Source organism: Mirounga angustirostris, unplaced genomic scaffold (assembly GCF_029215605.1).
Source record: "Mirounga angustirostris isolate CCGP_5_RB_7025 unplaced genomic scaffold, mMirAng1.0.hap1 SCAF_3, whole genome shotgun sequence".
In the NCBI taxonomy this organism is placed as follows: domain Eukaryota; kingdom Metazoa; phylum Chordata; class Mammalia; order Carnivora; family Phocidae; genus Mirounga; species Mirounga angustirostris.
The window spans coordinates 11,117,671-11,139,543 of record NW_026991711.1 but is presented as its reverse complement, the minus strand read 5'-3'; the positions used below and the strand labels follow the sequence as shown (position 1 = coordinate 11,139,543).

The 21,873-nt window shown below is 36.1% G+C and overlaps 1 protein-coding gene across 3 annotated transcripts in view; it reads left to right on the top strand.

The window, feature by feature from the left end:
* Positions 1-21,873, top strand: part of PCCA (propionyl-CoA carboxylase subunit alpha) — a 403,499-nt gene that overhangs the window by 171,839 nt on the left and 209,787 nt on the right. For all 3 annotated transcript variants that reach the window (XM_045869658.2, XM_045869657.2, XM_064585924.1), the window contains 4 exons: positions 13,505-13,648; positions 15,011-15,085; positions 19,683-19,751; positions 21,290-21,365. In XM_045869658.2, the coding sequence (XP_045725614.1) occupies positions 13,505-13,648; positions 15,011-15,085; positions 19,683-19,751; positions 21,290-21,365 (364 nt within the window). The remainder of the gene's footprint in view (positions 1-13,504; positions 13,649-15,010; positions 15,086-19,682; positions 19,752-21,289; positions 21,366-21,873) is intronic.

The window sequence follows — 21,873 nt, the reverse complement described above, 5'->3', positions numbered from 1 at the left end:
GCATTTCCCTAATGCTTAGTGGTATCAGATCTCTCTTCATGTGCTTGTTTTTCAATCATGTATTTCCTTTGGTTGCAGTGTCTAATTCTATCCTTTACCTAATTTTGAATTGGTTTATCTTCTTCTTATTGAGCTTTAAGAATTCTTTATACATTCTTGATACAGATACATGATTTGTAGATATTTTCTCCCAACCTGTGGCTTGTCTGTTTTCTTAATGGTGTCCTTTGAAACACAAAAGTTTTTAATGATAAAGCCCAATTTACCGTTTTTTTTTTTTTTTTTTTTTTTTTCCATTTATGGATTGTGCTTTTGGTGTCATACCTAAGAGATCTTTGTCTAACCTAAGGTCACAAAGACTTTCTCCTAAATTTTCTTCTAAAGTTTTGAGTTATAGAATTCTGGATTGGAAATAACTTTCCATTAGCATTTTGAAGACCTTTTCTCTCCTGCATTTTATTAGTTTTGACTTTTGATATTGAGATGTATTCTGATTCTTGAGCATTTGTTTAAAGTTTTTTTTTTCCCCCATCTAGAAATTTGTAAGATCTTATCTTTGTCTCTAGTTGTAGCCAAAACTGCTAGTGGTCTACCAATTACTAATAAGGAAAACAGCTTTAACTTTTAGTTTATTAACATTATAGCCTCTTTTGATACTTTTGCTTTACATTCCTGGAATAAATTTTAATTAGACATTGGGGCGCCTGGGTAGCTCAGTCGTTAAGCGTCTGCCTTCGGCTCGGGTCATGATCCCAGGGTCCTGGGATCGAGCTCCGCATCGGGCTCCCTGCTCAGCGGGAGGCCTGCTTCTCCCTCTCCCACTCCCCCTGCTTGTGTTCCCTCTCTTGCTGTGTCTCTCTCTGTCAAATAAATAAATACAATCTTTAAAAAAATTTTTTTAATTAGACATAATGATTTTCCTTTTGTTACTTTACTGGATTTGTGTGCTAATATAATGATTTCCAATTTTTACTTTTTAACAATCTTTTTTTTTTTTAAAGATTTTGTTTATTTATTTATTTTGAGAGAGAGAATGAGAGACAGAGAGCATGAGAGGGAGGAGGATCAGAGGGAGAAGCAGACTCCCTGCCGAGCAGGGAGCCCGATGCAGGACTCGATCCCAGGACTCCAGGATCATGACCTGAGCCGAAGGCAGTCGCTTAACCAACTGAGCCACCCAGGCGCCCCAATTTTTACTTTTTAAAATACCATCTTTACCAGATTTGAGTAATAAAGTTATATGTATTTTTTGAAACTGTGGGAATATTATATAGGTGATAATAGGCATTATTCCTTAAATATTAAAACTCAGATGTGAATCAATTTGTACTGGTATCTTTCTCAGTTGTAGGTCTTTAAGCATTGTTCTAATCACTTCTGTGATAGACTTTCAGTATTTTTTGAGGTAATACAAATCAAGGTTTTTGAAGGTTATTGATTGTTTTATTCATATTCCTCTAGATTTCTTTCTTTTTTAACTGGATCTATTTGATTTAGAGATACCTTAAGTTTTTAATCATAATTTTAAAAATAGATTTTATTTTTCAGAACAATTTTAGGTTTATAGAAAAATGAGCAGTAAGTCAAAGTGTTTCCATATACCCCTTTACCCATCCACTCTCAATTCCCCCTATTAGTAAGGTGTTGTCTTAGTATGGTACATTCGTTACAATTGATGAAATTGTAAATTGTAAATGTTGATATAATTGTCAATACATTGTTACAGATGTTGATACAAATGTTGATACATTGTTACTAGCTAAAGTCCGTATTTACATTAGGGTTCGCTCTTGGTGTTGTGCATCCTGAGGGTTTTGACAAATGTATAAGTGACCTATATCCACCATTAGGTATCATGCAGAATATTTTCACTGCCCTAAATATTCTTGCATTCAAGACCTCTTTGCATTTCTTTCTTTGGCTCTTCCTCTTTCTTATTTCTTTCCTTTTTTCCCCTCTTTCCTTTCTTCCTTCGTTTTCTTCCTCTGTGTCAGTGTTTTTTGTCTCTTTGACACGTGGCAATCTTCAAACATACAGAGGTACTAAGAGTAGCAAGAGTGGTATGGGAAAGTCCCCTGAATCTGTAGCCTAGCTTCATGTTTATGTTGGCAGTATTGTTTTATGTATACCTTCTTTTCCGTGCTTTTGCCACTTTTAGCTGGAATTTTTTTTTTTAAGATTTTATTTATTTATTTGACAGAGAGAGACACAGCAAGAGAGGGAACACAGGCAGGGGGAGTGAGAGAGGGAGAAGCAGGCTTCCCGCGGAGCAGGGAGCCCGATGCAGGGCTCGATCCCAGGACCCTGGGACCATGACCTGAGCCGAAGGCAGACACTTAACAACTGAGCCACCCAGGTGCCCCTAGCTGGAATATTTTAACAAAAATTTCAGACATTATGTAATTTCGTCTATTACTTCATTGTACATATACATATGTATTCATTATACAAGTTTTCCTTGAATTTTAAATGTTTACTTTGCATATTTACCTGTAAAATAATTTGATATGTATAGGTTTCTGACTATTCTACATGGGTTGTATGCCTTTTATTATTACATAGTATCTTTGTCTTTTTCAGAGGTTTTAATTTTAAATTCCACCTTGACTCCTATTATGTTGCATCACCTTCTTTTTGTTTTATTTGCCCTTTTTCTTTCAAAGCCTTCTTTATCACTTGTTTTGTGTTTTGTAAAGTTTAAATAAAAAAGCCCAATCTGATACTTTTTTAGTATGAAAATTTAGTCCTTCTAATTTTAAATACTTGATTTTATTTCATCTTTACTTGTATTTCAGTATTCCTTTTTTCTGTTTTCCCCTTTTTTATTTGTTGCTTGAATTAAATTGCTAATTATTCTTGTTGTTTCCCATTGGTAGATTGGAAATTCTCTTGTCCTTTAACATTTTATTTGTGTTCATCTTCCTGTTTAGACTGGCATTTTCTCCATTTATAGTTGTAAAGAGTATATAACTGATTGCCCCAACTTTGCAACACTGAAGATTCTCTGAGATTATCTCATACCTCTAGGCTGTGTTTGGTTTTCCCTTGTAGTTGATCTCTTTTGTTTCCAGACTTGCTTTTAGCTTGTGCGTGCACAGGTTTCTCCTTTCTATATGTTCTGTCTTTCCCTTCTTTGAGATTTCTGCCCTCGTTCATTGGTTTCATTAGAGCATTTTTTCTTGAAGTTGCCTCGGCTGGAATTTATGGAGGCTGTATGCTCAGAAATGCCACATCCTCAGATATATTTCTTTAGCCTGAAGGGGAATGGTATTTTGATTCTAGGATTCTTGGGTTTCTGTTCTTCTCTTTCAGTGGTTAATACACTCTGCTGTTTTCTGGCTTCTCGTATTAAGTCTGAGGTCATTCTGATTTGTCTTCCATTATATGTAATGTAGTGTTGCTGTCTGAAAGGTGGCCCACTTTCCTCTTGATCTTTGGAACTCAGGGATTTTTTTGTTTCCACCAGGACATGCCTAGGTGTGTGTTTATGCCCATGGATTCTGCTTTTTATTCTGGGTGTTCTTTGAAGTGTACAGATTTAACTGTTTCTTCATTTCAGAGAAAGTTTTTTTCTGTTAACTGTTTCCTTTCCTTTTCTCATCTATTCATTTTCTCCTTTGGGAACTCCTTTTATTGTGGGTTAGGTGTACTGGACAAGCCCTCTGAAGCTTGTGTCCTCCCACTCATGATTACTCTCATTTTGTATTTGTGTTCTGTTTTTTGATATTAACTCTTTATGTTGCTCTTCCAGGCTACTAATTTGAGTTCTAATGGTGATCGTCTTCTCCTTAAAGTAATCAGCTAAACTGCATAATTGGGAAATCGTGTTATTTTATCCCAGAAAGTTTCCTTCTATATGGGGGTATGTGCATGTATGGCTACTCTTGAAAAGTTTCTTATTGCCCTATTGCTTTTTGGATTTTTTTCCCCCCGTTCCTCAATTGCTCTGTTTCTCTTGGGTGTCTGTAGTCATTATTCTGAATGCTTGCCCTGTCTCTGGTGGGTAAGCCACTTGCCATGGTTTTACTGTGGTTGATTTTGGGTTTGGTACTGAGTGCTGTTTGGTGTAATATTCGAAGTGGCAGCAGTCCTTTGAGTGGTTGAAGATACAACCATATCTACTCCTGAGGTCAGGAAGAGCATATATCTCTTAGCATTGTCTTGGTCTCAAGGGCAGAATCTAGCTAATATTTATTAACTACGTGGATTTCTTAGCAAAGTGACCAGGGACTCTTTTGGACCCTTTAGTGACTTTGTTTTCAGGCTGCATGGATCTCTGCAGGCCAAACTGACTCCCTGACCTCTTCTTTCACATCTTTCCCTGGAGATCTCTGAAGCTGGCCTCTGGGTTTCCCCCAGCCTATGAGAGACAAGAGCCCAGAGCCCAGTACTTGCCATTGGGTCTCACTTTCCCCCAGATGTCTCTGCAGTATCCTGTGATACTCACTGACTCTGGGGGAATAGTGACCGTGGGATTTGGAGTGGAGAGGTGGTGAATCATACTGGTTTTGCCATCTTCCCAAAGCAGAAATATTTAACCAGGGTTATCTGGATCTCATTAATGAGCTTTGGGGGAGTCTGTGGACCCTCTGAAATTGGGTACATGCTTTTCTAGAGAGAAATTTAGTGAGGTTCTAGACCCTAAGGTGGTTCAGAACAACCAGAGCTGACTAATGGGGAACTCCTTTAGTCATTGCTTTCATTAATTGCAACCATCCATTACTTTGACTTAGTGCAAGTAAATCCTAGCTCTACTCCTTCCGAGTTGTATGACTATAAGGAAGTTCCTTAATTAACTTCGCTATGCCTCACTGTCCTCATCTATAAAGTGACAGTAACTGTGGCAAGTGCATTATAGGATTGTGAGCATTAACAGAGTCATTCATGTAAAATGCTCAGGAAAGTGCCTGGTTTAGACTAAGCACTCATTCTTCTTCCTGAGTGTGAGACTGTCACCAGTAAATATTCCACATGCTATGTTTGTTAAATATTGGTTAACATGTTTACTGTTACTGTTGTCATTATTAGTAAAGCTTGCCAGTAGTCAAGTTTTTTCAGATGGCAAACTGAGCTACAAATTAATAACTTTCTTTTATTATTCTTTTGTCAGTTAACTGCAAAATTGTTATAAATGAACAAACATACTTGTAATAAACCACTTTGAAAGATATCTTTTTATCATAAGGGTGTTTGTGTAAGAGTCTAAGAGAAAAATGGAGATGGAAATCTTCTAAAAATGAAACTGATTGGTAAAAGTGTTAAATTCATAAGCTATTTCTGCTTAGGCCCTTGTGCTAAGATTAATGTTAGGACCCTGAGTATACCTTTCCAAATTCGTGTGTGTGTGTGTGTGTGTGTGTATAATTGTTTATTTCCAAATGTAAGTTATGATTAGATTTTAGTGCTTTGGAAAAACAGCCTTTATGTAATCTACAAAGATTATTAGAGTTGGAACACTCTTCAGTAGAAAGGAATAACGTCTTATGGTAGTTAGGAGCCCAGGCGTGGTCATCTGGCTATTCCATATCCTTAAGAACAGAGGGCTGAATTTCCCACTTTTGTTAGACCTTAGTCAGTTGCTTATATATGATTGCCACAATGAAGAAGGAATCTACTTTTGTGATGGGATGGAAGAAAAAGTGCAATGGAATTGTTGAAATTCTATGGAGACCAGACACCCCACCTCCCATCAGATAATCCTGCACCATGTGGGATCTTTATATTCCAGAAGGATTTTTAGAAACTCTAAATTGATTCTTACCCTTTGCTATTTCACTTATTTAAAAATTAAAAATTATTGCAACCCATATTCTGGTTTCTAAGAGTTGGCTATAACTGAACAAATATCGTGTTCTATTTTCAGAGCAGTTTTGGATTTTAAAAATATTCAGGACCATCCATACTAAACGAGTTTGGTCTTTTTGGAGTTGGAGCATTGATTGAAAGAATAATTGGTGGAATTAGGAGAAATTACAGAGAAATGGATTTGTGACTAATTTGTAAAACTGCATCAAAGGGACATTTTAGATTTGGGCTGAAGTGGACCTTTTTGATTGTTTTTTAAGTCATAGAGGCCAGGATTATCAAACTGGCCTAAGTAAGCCAGAACCAGGATGTTCTGGAATATTTGAAGTCAGTATCCTAGGAAAGTGAGAATACAAAGTGGGGTATATTATACTTTTCCTTAATACTTATTGAGTCTTATTAGAAAGTTGAGGAAGTTTTTATTACACAGATGTGAATAGGTAAACTTGTCAGATAGTTTCAGTTAGGTTTTTGTGTTAAAGCATGTTGTAAACTATTTTGGGTCTTTGAGTTCCGTACTCTTTTTTTTTTTTTAATTTTTTTTTAATTTATTTATTCATGAAAGAGAGAGAGAGGCAGAGGCAGAGGGAGAGAAGCAGGCTCCCCGCCTAGCAGGGAGCCCGATGCGGGACTCGATCCCAGGACCCTGGGATCATGACCTGAGCCGAAGGCAGACGCTTAACCATCTGAGCCACCCAGGCGCCCCGAGTTCCGTACTCTTACCTAGATTTTAATTTTTCAAATTTGTTCCTGGATTAGTTTCCTAGAGCTGCCATATCAACATACCACAGACAGGGTGGCTTAACCAACAGAAATTGTATTTTCTCACAATTCTGGAGGCTAGGAGTCTAAAATGAAGACATTTGCAGGGTTGATTTCCTCTGGAGGCCCCTCTCTTTGGCCTGCAGCTGGCCATCATCCCCGTGTCTTCACATGGTCTGTCTTCTGTGTATGTGTGTATTGTCTGTGTCCTAATCTCTTCTTTTAAGGACATTAGTCATGTTGGATTAGGGCCCATCCTAATGACCTCATTTTAACTTAATTGCCTCTTTAAAGACCCTTATCTCCAAATACAGTCATATTCTGAGGTACTAGGGGTTAGGGCTTAAACATGGGAATTGGGGGCGGGGAGGGGGGACACAGTTCAGCCCATAACAGTTTCCTTATCCTTTCTTCATCTGATTATTTGTGTTGGGGTCAACAGGGAAGCTCTGTAATAGAATCTGTTCAGTTTTTGCTGCCACCCTTAAACATAGCCATTATTTTCAAGGTGAGTTTACAGGAATGGTATGTTGGGGCCCATTTCCCAATGTGCTTTTTATCTTTGAGCCCTGTGGATCAAAATCTAATAACTTTAGATCTTTATTTTGAAATCCTGTGTTCTTAGGAGGTAGAACTTCAGAATTTTAATAGATATATGTTAGATTCTGTTCTGGACAAAGCAGTACTCTGAACTGAAAGAGCAGAACCAAAAATAATGGCATAAGTTATCCTTTCAGGCTGGAATAACAACAAACTAAGTAGAGACCTGTTATGCCAAATACCATTATGAAACTCAACTTTATATAACAGGACAGTATCTTCAACAGGTGACCACACCTAAACTGCTCTGTTGAGTTGAGTCAGACAAGTTCTGCTTACCAAAGGTAGCTTTCCCAAACCAAGCCTTGTAATATTTGTCAGTTTAGACTTGATGTATTTAATAAAGATGTTACCTAAAATTATATTAATTTAACATTATTTGAATATTAGATATTCTTAATATTCACTCACCATATACCTCATGTTTGTATCTCATATGCCTTCCCTATAAAGTGACAGTGGAATGTTGAGGAACAAGTTCGTGCATTTGGAGGGATTTTGTAAATTTCAGTGCCATTTGGATGTTAGTTACAGCATGTTTGTTGGGTCTTCTAGCTTTGGGGACAGCTTCTGCTTTGACTAGGCAGTTGGGCCACCAATCACGAGCTGACAGAGCCAGATATTCCTCCATATAAGGGACTTCCAATGCTTCTCAACACTCTCCTTCTGTGTTAATGGCCGACTTTACACATACTTGTTCCATCTGACTTCTCTCCGCACTTTTTGTGACTTTTTTTTCTCTTTGGAACTTCCCTCAGTGTTTTCATTGGAAGCTAACTTAAGTGTATAATTAGAATTTGCCTGAATCTTGCTTCCCAGGAGGAAAACTTGCCTGTCACCTAGTTACCTGTTCTTAAAATCTTAGGAATTATTAGGGAAATAAACACAAAATATTTTTTTTTTTTTAAAGATTTTATTTATTTATTTGAGAGAGAGAGAATGAGAGAGAGCACATGAGAGGGGGGAGGGTCAGAGGGAGAAGCAGGCTACCTGCCGAGCAGGGAGCCCGATGCGGGACTCGATCCAGGGACTCCAGGATCCTGACCTGAGCCGAAGGCAGTCGCTTAACCAACTGAGCCACCCAGGCACCCTAAACACAAAATATTTACAAATTTAAGTCAGAGAAAAGCTATTGAACAAATTATCTGCTGTTGATTATTTTTATTTAACAGTGGATTTTGAAGAGAAAATGTTGATCAAATCAGTTATCTTTATTTTAGTAATATTTTATTATATATAAAAACAAACTCTAGTGATGTTGCTTTAATTTCTATTAACTTTTATGTGAAATTATTTCAGATGTGGAGAAAAATTGCAAAATTGTTATAAAGATGTTCTGAACACCCTTCCCTAACATTTACATTTGCTTTACCTGTTTTCTCTGTATCTATGTATCTGTGTCTGTCTTCTTTACCTGAAACATTTCAGAGTAAATTGCAGGCCTGGTGTCCCTTTACTCCTAAATATGTTTGTGGTTCCTAAAAACAAGAAAATTCTTTTACATTACCACAGTACCATTATCAAAATCAGGATATTAACATTTACTCATTACCTATCATCCAGTCTAGAGGTTATATTCAGATTTCACCAGTTGTTCCATTAAAGTCTTTTATAATAAAAGAAACACATTTTCTGGTTTGGGAGCCTATATTACATTTACTTGTCATACCTCTTTCTTTCTAGAATAGTTCCTTAGTCTTTTATGTATTTTTTTGGGGTCAACTATGGTCTTTACATCTTTTCATAAGCACCGGCCCTTTACTTTATAGAACATCTCTCATTTTGCATTTGTCTGTTTTCTCATGATTATATCGAGGCTGTGCTCATTGGCAGGTATACTACAGAGAATGTATTGTGTTTCTCTGAGCATGTTTATCCCATTACTGCTGTGGTTGGCTTGGTTAAGGTGGTGTCTCTCGCATTTCTTTACTGTTGAGTTACTACTTTTCCCTCTGTTGTCAATAAGGTATCTTATAGGGAGATACGTGGAACCTGGAAATATCTCATTATACTTTCACCCACTAGTTTTAGATACTTCCTAGTTTGCATTTAGTGAGGAGTTAGCCAAGGCTAAAGATTATGGTGGCAGTGGCAGGCACAATGCCAGAAAGATTTGTTTTTCTAAGTTCATCACTATTGAAGTTTGATACATTAAGAACTCAGAGGTGAAGGAAGCAAAACCAAATATACCTCACTGTTGCATTTGATAAGCTCAGTTATTTATTTTTGGGGGCAAATACATTTAAAGCAACAAATATATTTGAAAACAGTGGCCAAAGGTCTAAACACAAACACTGACATTAGTGACAGCTTGATGGTGATCAAGAAGACAAAACTACATTAAAATAGCAAATGGATTAATAAAAAGTTGGATGTTTGTGACCATCTGATATAGGCATATAGAACTATATATACTCCCTGTAGCATGATTGTGTGTGATTATGTTCCATAATATGACATATCATGATTGTAGTTGTTTTTACCTATTTGAACAAAACATTCATGGAAAGATAGAGGCATTGCCAGTTCAGACAGATTTATCAGCTACTAATAGACCCTGCAGAGTGCACACTGCCTTACTGATCCCAGAGATTTGTCTTTGAGAATTCAGAAATTTTGACTTGTTTTGGGTTTTTTCTTTTTCTTTCTTTTCTTTTCTTTTCTTTCTTTTTTTCCAACGTGTGATTTTTTGTGTGTGTGGCTGGGGGTGGGGGTTAGGTCTTTTGTTGACTAAATCACAAGATTTATCTGTTAGAATGTCAACATACTGATCTTCAAATGGAGAATCATACTATTTAGTGTATCCCTTATTCATATACTTCTTGGAACTAGCACCCATTTCTGTTGGGTAAAAAAATATTATGTATGAAGCCAGGTTGGCAAAAATTTGGTGAGGATAGTCACAATAAGGGAATTCGGTTTTGTATTTTGAATGTTTAAGACATTGTTTCTAAAAGTGTGTTCCATGGAATTCTCAACCCATAAGGATATCCTGTAAAAGGAGGAGGGGTGTGGGTTAAATAAGTACCGTAAGATACCCTCCTCTTGAGAATCCCAAAGCATTGTGACAGATTAATGAGTCTTAGGAGTCTTTCTTAAAAGCACATGTTTAATGTAGTTGAAGTCAATGTTTCCCAAATAGAAATGACACAGAAACCTTGTTTATTTTTTCTTCCTTCCACATAACAGCCCTCAGAATATACGTTTATTGGCATTAGACTTGTGTAGATTTTTCCTTTAGGTGGAACAAGACGAACTTGTCAGCCTACCAGCAAACTTTGACCCTCCTTTGTATTACCTTTCATTCCAGGTGGTTACCTTCACTTTCCATTGATCCTCCCTCCCTCCCTTCCTTTCTCCTTTCTTTTTTTTTTTCCTCCTTTTAAAGATATTTTTAAAACTTCTGTTGAATTATATTTTGGCCTGGGAGCTGTTTTGTCTCTTTGTATATCTTTGTTTTCATCTCTTTTTTTTTTTTTTTTAAAGATTTTATTTATTTATTTGAGAGAGAGAGAGAATGAGAGACAGAGAGCACGAGAGGGAAGAGGGCAGAGGGGGAAGCAGACCCCCCGCTGAGCAGGGAGCCCGATGTGGGACTCAATCCCGGGACTCCAGGATCATGACCTGAGCCGAAGGCAGTCGCTTAACCAACTGAGCCACCCAGGCGCCCCTTTGTTTTCATCTCTTAAGTATTGAGTTTGACTTGCAGAGGGGACCTGTTTCCAAGTTCTCGGAAATGGGGCTATACATGGTTATTTAAACAGTGTTACGCCTACAAGATTCCTGGTAATAATAATGCAGGATCTAAAGGAAATGTTTCATACCATCCAGTTGAATAACTTCAGAATTCTATTAAAATGTGTTTAGGAAGATTTCTTTAACAATATCTGAACCTAAATGGTTATATTTTTTAAATTCTGCAAGTAATCATTTTGCCTTTAGCAGCTAGTTATTATTCTAGTTATCTACTTAATTATATTATTTTGAAATGCTTGCAGCTCACTAATTTAGATTGTAAAATGTGCTGTTTCTGTTCTATAATTCTAAGTTGCAGTAAAGAGGTCCATTTTTGGATTCCATTCAATAATGAGTCTAATGTATTTTTTCTTACACAGTTATAGAGACATCTTCTAAGGTAAAACAGAGCCTTATAAATAATTTGTATCTTTAAACTTTCATTTTTTTTAAAGATTTATTTATTTATTTATTTGAGAGAAAGAGAATGAGCGAGAGAGAGCACGAGAGGGGGGGAGGGTCAGAGGGAGAAGCAGACTCCCTGCTAGGCAGGGAGCCCAATGGTGGGGCTGGATCCCGGGACTCCAGGATCATGACCTGGGCTGAAGGCAGTCGCTCAACCAACTGAGCCACCCAAGTGCCGCCCCTATCTTTAAACTTACATAATACTGTGGTTTATAGAAGACAGCAGCTCATAATTATGTAGCAGCTTATGTTTACTACATTTTTTAAAAAGTTGTTTATTATTATTATTATTATTTAGTAATGTCTCCACCCAATGTGGGGCTTGAACTCATGACCCCAAGATCAAAGATTGCATGCTTCACTGACTGAGCCAGCCAGGCACCCCAATTTACTACATGTTTTTATATACATTTTTCCACGAAGAAAATAAGAATGTCGTACCATCTTTGGAGTGACCTGAATTCCAACCCTGCTTCTACCATTTACTCTAGATGTGGCTCTGTGCTGCTTGTTTATTCATTCAATATTTATTTATTTGCCTAGTATATAGTGCGTACTTTTCTGGGCACTAGACATAGAAGGAGTTAATCATAGAATAGAGTTAAATCATTCACTTAACTTTTAAAATTATTTTTTCACCTAACGAGGTGTGTGAATAATATTGATTTAAAGCCCTTGGCACACAGTAGGCTCACTTTGAATAGAGTGGTAAGATGGTTTCTCACATAAAATTTGTTTCTAGCAATAAGAGATGGGCATTACACTTGTTCCTTTCTTGTTATATTTGTCATATAGAATCTTGTTTCTCAAAAAACCATATCTTGCTTTCAAAAATTTATTTTTTGAACTACCTATTAAGATCTTTATTTAGTGTCACATTTATTTTACAAAGGGTAGATGCTTATTTTAGTGATGATTTGTCATTAAAATTATGTCAAAATGTCTTAAAATGTTGTTGAAACTGTAAACAAACTCATAACACACACAGAGCTAATTATGGATGCCATCTGTTTATTTTTACAAAGCTTTTTTTTTTTTTAAGACCATGGCATTGTCTGCTTCTGATAAGCTTCAAGATTATTATAATGACTAAGTCCTGTCCTTCAATTAGTGTAGTTGAAGATGGGAAGACAATTCTTTTGTTCATTGACCTTTTCCCGTGTCAGAGCGTATGAAATTAGACATGTCATGATAAAGAAACTATTATGAAGTGCATTTAGAACATGCTTAATTTTTATGAGAAAAGAAATTGGTATTAAAACAGCAGATGTGGCCAAACTTTTATTTAAATTTCTAAAACTTATTCAGGGATTTCGGTGACAGACAGATCATCTGCTCTTTATCAGTGCTGTAAGTGGCTTTATTTTCACTTTAAGTTTAGGAACTTGTAAGCAGTCAAACAAATTCATAATGATGTGTATCCCTGTTAGTATCTCTCTCTGTCAGTGCATGTTTTTGTACATGTGTATCCCATGTGTGAGTATGGAAGGCCAGGGATCCCCATGACAGCATCATCCAAAGTAGTTATCAGCAATTTGCTGAGAAAGCAGAGTGATTTCACTGGCTCAGTTTTGCTATTGTGCATGCTAAGCACTCCCCGTGTAAGTCTGAAGGGAAAACAACCTGCAGGATCCATCTGCTCCTTTCTGCTACACTGCATTGATGTAAGAGTACGCTAATCTGGTTGCTTGTCAGGACAGGTTAGTGAAAGCATGAGACTGGGTGACACTACGCTAGCCTAGTGCTTTGGAAAATCATAAGCTGCCTCTGTGGATGCCATGCTAAGTGTAGCAGAATAGGTTGATTATCAGCCATATGGAGGATTGCAGCTAAATATATAACTTTCAGATAGGAAGTAGTTTCAAAATTGAAAGTGTTAAACATTGCCAGATGACATCTAATTAAAAATGGAAACAAGTAATACAGATAGTTTACAAATACCTTTTAGGTATTTTTTTTTTTAAATCATGCCTTGTATGAGATTGTGTTTAATTTTATTCTCTTAGTTTTTTTAAAGTGATTGAATGTTAAATATAATTAACCTCATTTTACCCAGAAGTTATTGAACTTGTTCTTGCTTATTTCTGTTTATTTACCTTTTCCCACACCTATTGATGGGCTCATATTGGCCTTGCAGGTTGAGCATCCCGTCACAGAATGCATTACCGGCCTGGATCTAGTCCAAGAAATGATCCGTGTTGCCAAGGGTTACCCTCTTAGGCACAGACAAGCTGATATTCCCATCAACGGCTGGGCAGTTGAATGTCGGGTTTATGCTGAGGTAAAATGAATGATGTGGAGAGGAAGGATGACGGTTGTGTCCCAGAGTTATGGGACCAGTTAGAGATAAAGAGAAGGTAAAGTTAGGGTTTCATAACTGGTGTCGAATATGTGCTTACGTAATACAGAATCCAACTGGAACAAAGGGTAGACAGTTTTGACATAATTCAAAATAGTTTTAAAAGATTGAGTTTAATTAAGTTCTATGTATTTTTTCTGGATGGGAAAAATAGCTACCAGTCAGTTTAAGGGGCAACAAAGCATTCGTTAAATATTCTTGCTTTTGTTAAATATTCAGTATGCTTGAACGGACCATGGCTTTTGTTTTGTTTGCTTGTTTTCAAATCACATTTGAAGTAAACAGAAGCAATTATTTCTGTGTTTTTGTTTGTTTTTTAGAGCCCACCCTGGGTACACATGAGTTGTTGATTCAATATTTATTTAAATTTTTTGCAAGTTTATTTTCTAATAATTTTATCCCTTATGCTTACATTGAAAGTAGCAGTTAAAATTTAAATTGCAAAGCTTTCATTCATAATTTTAATTATGGATTTTACTGCTAAACGGTCAGTCCAATACTTTTATACTATTTTATAACTGTATTAATTAGATAATAAAGCAGTCAGTATCTGAAAATGCTTTTTTCAAATGATTAAAATAATTCAAGGAAACATTTATACTATGTTTTACTTTTAGAATTCAAAGTTTATCAAAACAAAAAGTAAATTAATAGTATCTGTGTCTAAGAATACTGGAAGTTGTTTTGAAATGTTTTTTAAGGATCTTGAGAAGAATATACTTGGCCTGGTTATTCTTGCTTTTATCATATTTTAAGTGGTATTGTTAGGACACTGAACTTATTTAATATTTATTCTGATGATCTAAGATATTTACAAATGGAGCACATATCTAATAGCACATGCAAAGTTTCTTTCAGGTCTTTATTTGAAGAACTAAAATTCTCCAATTTTACCATATGTGAACTGTATTGAGAGTAAGAAAAACATCTTTAGCATACTACAGTTGTTGTTCTGCACTTGAGGATGTTTTGATGTATCGCCTAGGTTATTTTATTTTTGCCCAAAGCATTCTAAGAAGATTTATAAAATGTTGGAATTTTACCAATTTCAATAAAGTATGACTAAGGTCAGGCTAAATTCTGCTTACAGTTCTGTTTGATTTTTAAATACTTGTCTAAGTAGTCTAGAGTGAGTATAAGACTATAATATTCTGAAATCTGTGATTTGGTAAATACTGTATATTGAAAATAGATCTATAAATGCTTCTTCATTGTATAAATATTTAACCTTACTTTGCTGATTTATATTTCAAAGACTGTGCTTCCTTTCCTTTGAACTTTCAGGACCCCTACAAGTCTTTTGGTTTACCGTCCATTGGGAGATTGTCTCAGTACCAAGAACCAATACATCTACCTGGTGTAAGTCATTAAGCTGTAATACCAAGTGAGGGGTTAAAATCTTGATTTATGTCATACTTTTATGTTAAAGCATGTCAGCACTAAAGGGTGTAAATTGAAGGACAAGTGAAATTCCTGGGGAATGGCAGTTTTTTGTTGTTTTTAAAAATATATTTTGTACTTTGTGATACATAAGAAAGTCAGAATTCATTTCACAGGGGAAGTCCAGAGACATCTGACTTGTAAATAAATGATAGTTTACAATGTTCCCAATTCTTTTGAAAATTGTACTGAGAAAGATCAGAGAATCCTAAGAATGGGAAATGACTTTCCTGTATTACACTTTAATCTTTTCACTAAATCTAACCCAGATTCCCTGTATAGTCAGATGTCAAAAATTCAAGCACAAAATCAGCCCCTTAATGGAAGCGGATTAAGTAAAACAAAGTATGCCTCATTCTATTAAGTGTCACGGACTTTAAGAAGTACGTATTTCTACCAGTTAAAGAAAAGTGATCACTGTCCACTTAATTCCTAATTCTTCTATATTTAATAGCTGTTCTTTAAATAGTTTTTGCTGCATAAAAAGAACAAGGACATACCCTTTTTCTTAATCAAGGTAATAAGTGCATATATATGTGACATTATGTTAACTAGTGGATGACAAGGCTGTACCATCTGTGAATATGATTATTCAGTTTGATTACTGGCATGAAGATGGTGAAAGATTACAGGAAGGATTCTAAATTCGAAGATGTTATTGGATATGTGATTTATTTCACTTTTTAAATTGTTTTTGCCCATATGCGTTCTGAAGAGACTTGACCCTTTCTAGGCTGGGAGACTCCATGCTGTGTTCAAAGCCTGAAGGCAGAAAAAATTGTAAAGATTTAACAGGCATTATGTGACATTAAATAGCAGATGAGAAAACAAATATCATAGGGACATATCTAAACATTTTTTTAATCAAACAAAAAAGTATTAAATAAGAATTCATAATGATTACTCTAGTTGTTAGAAGTTTTCACCATGTTGTAATAGCTAACAGGATGTCAAACATTTTGCCCTCGCAAGTTTTTGCAATTTGCAATTTTCAAACGTGAGACCTGTTGAAAGTACAAGTGATAATGGACAAACTATACCCCCTACAGTCTTTGTCCCACCAAATCTTTCTTCAATTAATGCTGCAGCAGGAGTTTTATGTAATAACATTTGCAGTTGTGAGCCATCCATAGAAAGAAAAAAACAATTAAAATGCCTTAAATGTTCTGCTTACTGCTGTTATTTGCTTGTGTGAATGTTGCATGTCAGCTAAATGGACCAAGGAATAGATAAAGTGATTGGGTGCGGGAGAGTGCACACCACGCTTTGTCTATCATTATTGCTGGGAGCAATCACATTGATGTCAGCAGGACAGAAGATGCGTTGACAGCTGTAATTATGTATCTCCATGGTGATCACTTTTGGCCTGTCATGGAGGCCCACAAGTCCCCTCCCTTGGAAGCATTTAATCAGATTGGGCTGTCACTTGTCAGGTAGACATTGCGGGCTGGGAGTTGGACTGAGGGAGAGAGGTGAATCGAGCATGAAGGGTGGGAGACGGCTGATAGTTTCACACGGTCCACCGTTGATACAGAAGAAAGACATTTAAATTATGCCAGAGGTTTCTGAGCAATGGCTTGAGACCCTCATACACAGGTGCCTGGGTGGTGGTGGTGGTGGTGTGGTTTTTCCTCCTTGCCTCTTTAACTAGATCAGTCAGTTTTCACTTGGGAAACTCTTTTTGGCTGTTACCTTTTTTGTCACAAGAATACATACTTCATGGGCGCCTGGGTGGCTCAGTCGTTGAGCGTCTGCCTTCAGCTCAGGTCATGATCCCGGGGTCCTGGGATCGAGCCCTGCATCAGGCTCCCTCCTCCGCGGGGAGCCTGCTTCTCCCTCTCCCAGTCCCCCTGCTTGTGTTCCCTCTCTCGCTCTGTCTCTCTCTGTCAAATAAATAAAATCTTAAAAAAAAAAAAATACATACTTCAGAGTTAACTTACAGGCTGTACTTTTCACATGGTTCTTTAAGCCTAAAATTTACTTCCATGGCATTGATGAAGATTTAAAAAAAAAAATCTTTGATCACCACATTTTGTAAATTTGTTATTTTCAGACTGCAGTTTTGTTCTGCTCAGAAATTTGGTTACATTTCCATTTGACTTTATTCTTAAAGCTAAATATATTTTTTTGTGTAGCCTTTGTTTCCGTAGAGGAATGGTGACTTAGTTTGACCTTTAATTCATTGGTAGAAATAAAAGCTGATGATTATTTGAAAAAAGCTATATAAGTAGGAAATTATAAGTCAGAGTCTTCATGCTTTGTTACAGTTTTAATTTGGAAATGATTTGCTAATGAAATGTGTTTGATTAGCGATGTGTGTTGATTACGTATAATACCTCTTGATTTTATCCCATGTATTTGTAAATTAAAATGACATACCTTCTGTGATCATAATTTTAGTAGATGACATGGTTATATCCAAGAGCCCTGGGTAACTTAACTTTTAGGATGGTGGTGTTCAAGGTAACTAAGACTTTAAATTATGCACTATAGAAGAAAGTAATAAATAATCTTTATTGTCTATGTTATTTGACCAGTGGGTTGAACAGCAGAGTTCCACACTAGCCTTGTAGCAAATAGGCTATATTTAAGTCAGACATTCTAGAATTTGCACCAGTCTCAATTGAAACACAGCTTTAGCAAGCATGCTCTGGTTTTAAATAACAATACATGGAGGTAAAATGAACTCTTCGACTTTTTGCTACTAAAATTAAGAAAATGGAAGTTCAGAAGGCTCTTTTCTGTTCTTTAAGTTAGTTGCCAGCTGCCGTTTGGAGGCTGTTTAAATATGGGGAGAGAGTAGATTATGATTTTATTGCTTTCACAGCTGTCCCATTAATTCTTTTCTAGTTTTTATAAACACTGTGAATTTCATAGTGTCATAGAACTAAAGTATGTTTCCAGAAAATAGAAAGCCAAGATATGCTTAAGTGTGCGGAGTGACTTTCATTTAAAATTGATTTTCATACATGAATGTGAATGTAAATACAAATACCCATACTTTTGTGTTTGCAAATACAGAGATAAAAGCACTCTGGGTATGTTACAATGTTATCTTCCGAAGCCTTACAAAGAGAATAATGGTAGTGTGATTTTTTTTTTTAAGAGAATGAAACTATGCTTTATCTTTTGATGTCACCGTATAATAAAGCCATCATCATACCCTCATGTGGATATCCTAGACAAGAGGTTCTACATGTGGTCCCTTGATAATTGCCTAAATTAAAATATTAAAGGCCTAACAGCCGCTGTGTTGACCTTTTTCTGCCTTGCTGCAGACAGATGAGCTGCTGTTTATTAGGAAGGCTTCTTCCCACAGGTGACGAGCTACGTGAGCTTCCGCTCTTCTCTTCCCACCCCTTTACAATGTTGGGCATCAAAGTCCTGCTGTTCTAGCAGCTTCGATTAAATTCCTCTATCTTCAAGACCCCTAGGACATGCTTGACAGTCTTAAGTATTTTGATTAACATTTAAATACTTCAGATTCCAAAACTTAGGCACAATAATTTAATAAATATTTTGTCCTCAGCAACTGCTCATTTTAAAAGTTTTACATGGCTAACCTCTGTGCCTTACTGCTGGTATCAAACTGGGAGAGGAAAACAAGAATCAGCGATGTACTAACTAACTTGTTGGCTGGTTAACAGCAATCAGACTCTTCAAAAGAATATTTTGAACTTGAGCTATTTTTTTCCACCATGAAAATCGCAAAATCAGAACTCTAATTGGGGCTGTGTCCTTACAAAGCAAAGCTATGAGAAAAGCTGTGTAAACATTAAAGTCTCGGGGGACTAACAGTAACAGAGAAAAAACGTTGTACAGTTGAGAGGGTAAGGCAAAAAAGGAAAGTGTTATAGACATGAAAGCCGCAGGACCAGTGTTCCTGTAGAGCTGATGAACAGAACTCCTGAGTCCTGCTGCCTGGCTTGACTGGGGTCCTCCTTGGAGCTCTCAGAAGGGTACAGTGGGGAGTGTGCCTAGAAGGGGCATCATTCATGCCATGCTTCAGTTGGAAGACACCATCAACTAGCTACAAATGCATCCCAGGATAGTGATATATAAAGTCGTAGTATTGTTATTTTTTTGAGGTTTCTTAGTTCCTTTGTTTAATGAAAGAACAAAAAATACATTATACTACACACTAACAGATCAAGATAATTTGGTCTCTATATAGTTTAAAGATTTTTTTTTTTTTTTTTTTTGAGAGAGAATGAGAGACAGAGAGCACGAGAGGGAAGAGGGTCAGAGGGAGAAGCAGACCCCCCGCTGAGCAGGGAGCCTGATGTGGGACTTGATCCAGGGACTCCAGGATCATGACCTGAGCCGAAGGCAGTCGCTAAACCAACTGAGCCACCCAGGCGCCCGGTCTCTATATAGTTTAGATCGTTCTTCTGTTTTCTGGAAGCTGAAAAGTTACTTGAGATTAAATTATCCATCTGCTCCTTAGAAATGAAAATTGTTGTGAGAAAAATATCTGCACGATATGAAGTCACTTTCGTTTCTTTCTTTCTCCCAGGTCCGGGTTGACAGCGGCATCCAACCAGGAAGTGATATTAGCATTTATTATGATCCAATGATTTCAAAAGTTAGTTTGATTTCTTAATAGCTTTGTTCGTTTTTCTTCTGAAGAGACAGTGGAAGTATTTAATTAAAAAAATCTGAAATGGAGCTTTTCTCTGAATTAAACAAGTAATTGTGCACTGATGGAAAAGTGAAAGCAGAGCAGATTTTCTTCCTCTTGAGAAATTTCAATACCATGTTACTTTGTAACACTCCCCATTCAAGTCAGTGAGTGGCTCTTCCCACCCTGTCAAATCTCAAATCCAATGATGATCCCCTTTCCCAACAGTAACAAAGCTACCTACCCAGTGGCGCCAACACAGCCCATACAGTGAGGATGAATTAAGTTGTTATTTGGTCATTCCTGAAAAATGCCTGAGATAGAAGTATGAATGGCAGGCCATATCAAAGAATTGGGGTGATAAGTCATGTTTTTTGGAGTACTTTTTACCATTTTTCTTCAATTTTTATGAATCCGTAATTTGTGGGGATTGCACGTAATTAAATTTTATGTAAGAGTATAAGATGTCTTTTTGTCCACCTGTCTTTTTGAAATTTGACTTTCCAGAATAACAATGCTGCTTAAATTCTTAGATTGTTAGAATTGTAAGATCTCATAAAATGTAGAATTCTGACTGCAGAATTTACTAAAAACCCTTTCTCAAGGTGATGTGCTTACAGCAAGCAAACCAATTTTTATTTATCTTTTTTCCCTTAAGTTTTTATAGTAACATTATTAAAGTGAACTTTAGATATTTTGGTTGTTAGGGGAGCACTATTTAGTTTAAAAATAAGAAACAAAAATATTATAGATTGATTTTTAGTAGATGTTCCATTTTTGATGAATACATTTCTGTTCAGAAACGTGGCCTACAAATAAATTTTCAGGCTGGCTTGATACTGAGGAACTGATGGAATGTACTAAAGTAATTGTACACTACACGTTGACTAATGTAATAATGAGAAAAATATTTTATGAGTACTTAAGGTCTTATTAGCAAGCAAATTAGTAATAAAATGTTACTTATTGCTTATTTGTTTAGGATTCCTCTAAATAGGCAGAAAGTCATATAGAATAGGAAGACCCTTCTGGTTTTCTAATACAAGAACCCTTTGCTTCTGTTCTGTGTTATGTGTAAAAGCTAGCTAAGCAGGGTGTCAAACTTGGAAACAACATTCTTGTAGGGAGAGAAAAAACAAATCTTGCCTAATCCTCCCCTATCACAGATCTTCATATTCTATCCCAAATAATGTTCACATTTTGATATCTTCCCTTTTAAACTTTTTATACTTGCTTTTATTTCATTGTTAAGCTCAAATAGCTCTTTTCTGTGATAGTGAATATAGGAGAAATGTCTGAAATAGCTTGATTTTCATATTTATTTAGTTTTAAAAATCTTAATTGCCATACTTTATATTACAAACTGAACCACTGTGAAGGTTCAAAAGATGTTCTGGGAAATCTGTTAGGAAATATTTTGATTTTTATTAGGATGAATTATTTGACTTTTAGATAGATTTATAGATACCTATGTAAATTGTTTTTTGTTTGTTTGCTTTTAGCTGATCACATATGGTTCTGATAGAACTGAAGCACTGAAGAGAATGGAAGATGCACTGGATAATTACGTTATTCGAGGTGAAAACAAACGTTTGGGGTCTTATTATTGTACATGGTGTCCAGTTCTAGAAAACAGCTTGAAGATACGCTAGGGAATTCAGTAGAAAATGTGGTTACTATGTGTTTAAATAGAAATAAGAAAAACTTGATCTAAACTGACATACTAATTAAGAATAGGTATTTCATTTTCTTTAGCAGCCCTATACTCTACGTATATACCTTCAATTATTTAATTAACCTTATGATTCATGACCTTTACTAGATGAGCATTTAGTATTTTTATGTACTGTATGGAAAATGGTTCTAATATTCTGAAGTCTGTTACTGGCCAGTGCAGCAAATTAGCTATTTATCGTCTTTTGTCGTTGTCGATGATGTTTTGTAGGATGAAACTTTGAAAATGCATGGAGATATAAAATACAGTCACCTGCAGTTGACTAATTTGGGAGTAGAGGGAATAGCCCTTTGTGTCTATAAGAGCAAATTATAAAATATTCTCTAGCAAATGCAATTTTGTTACCTCATG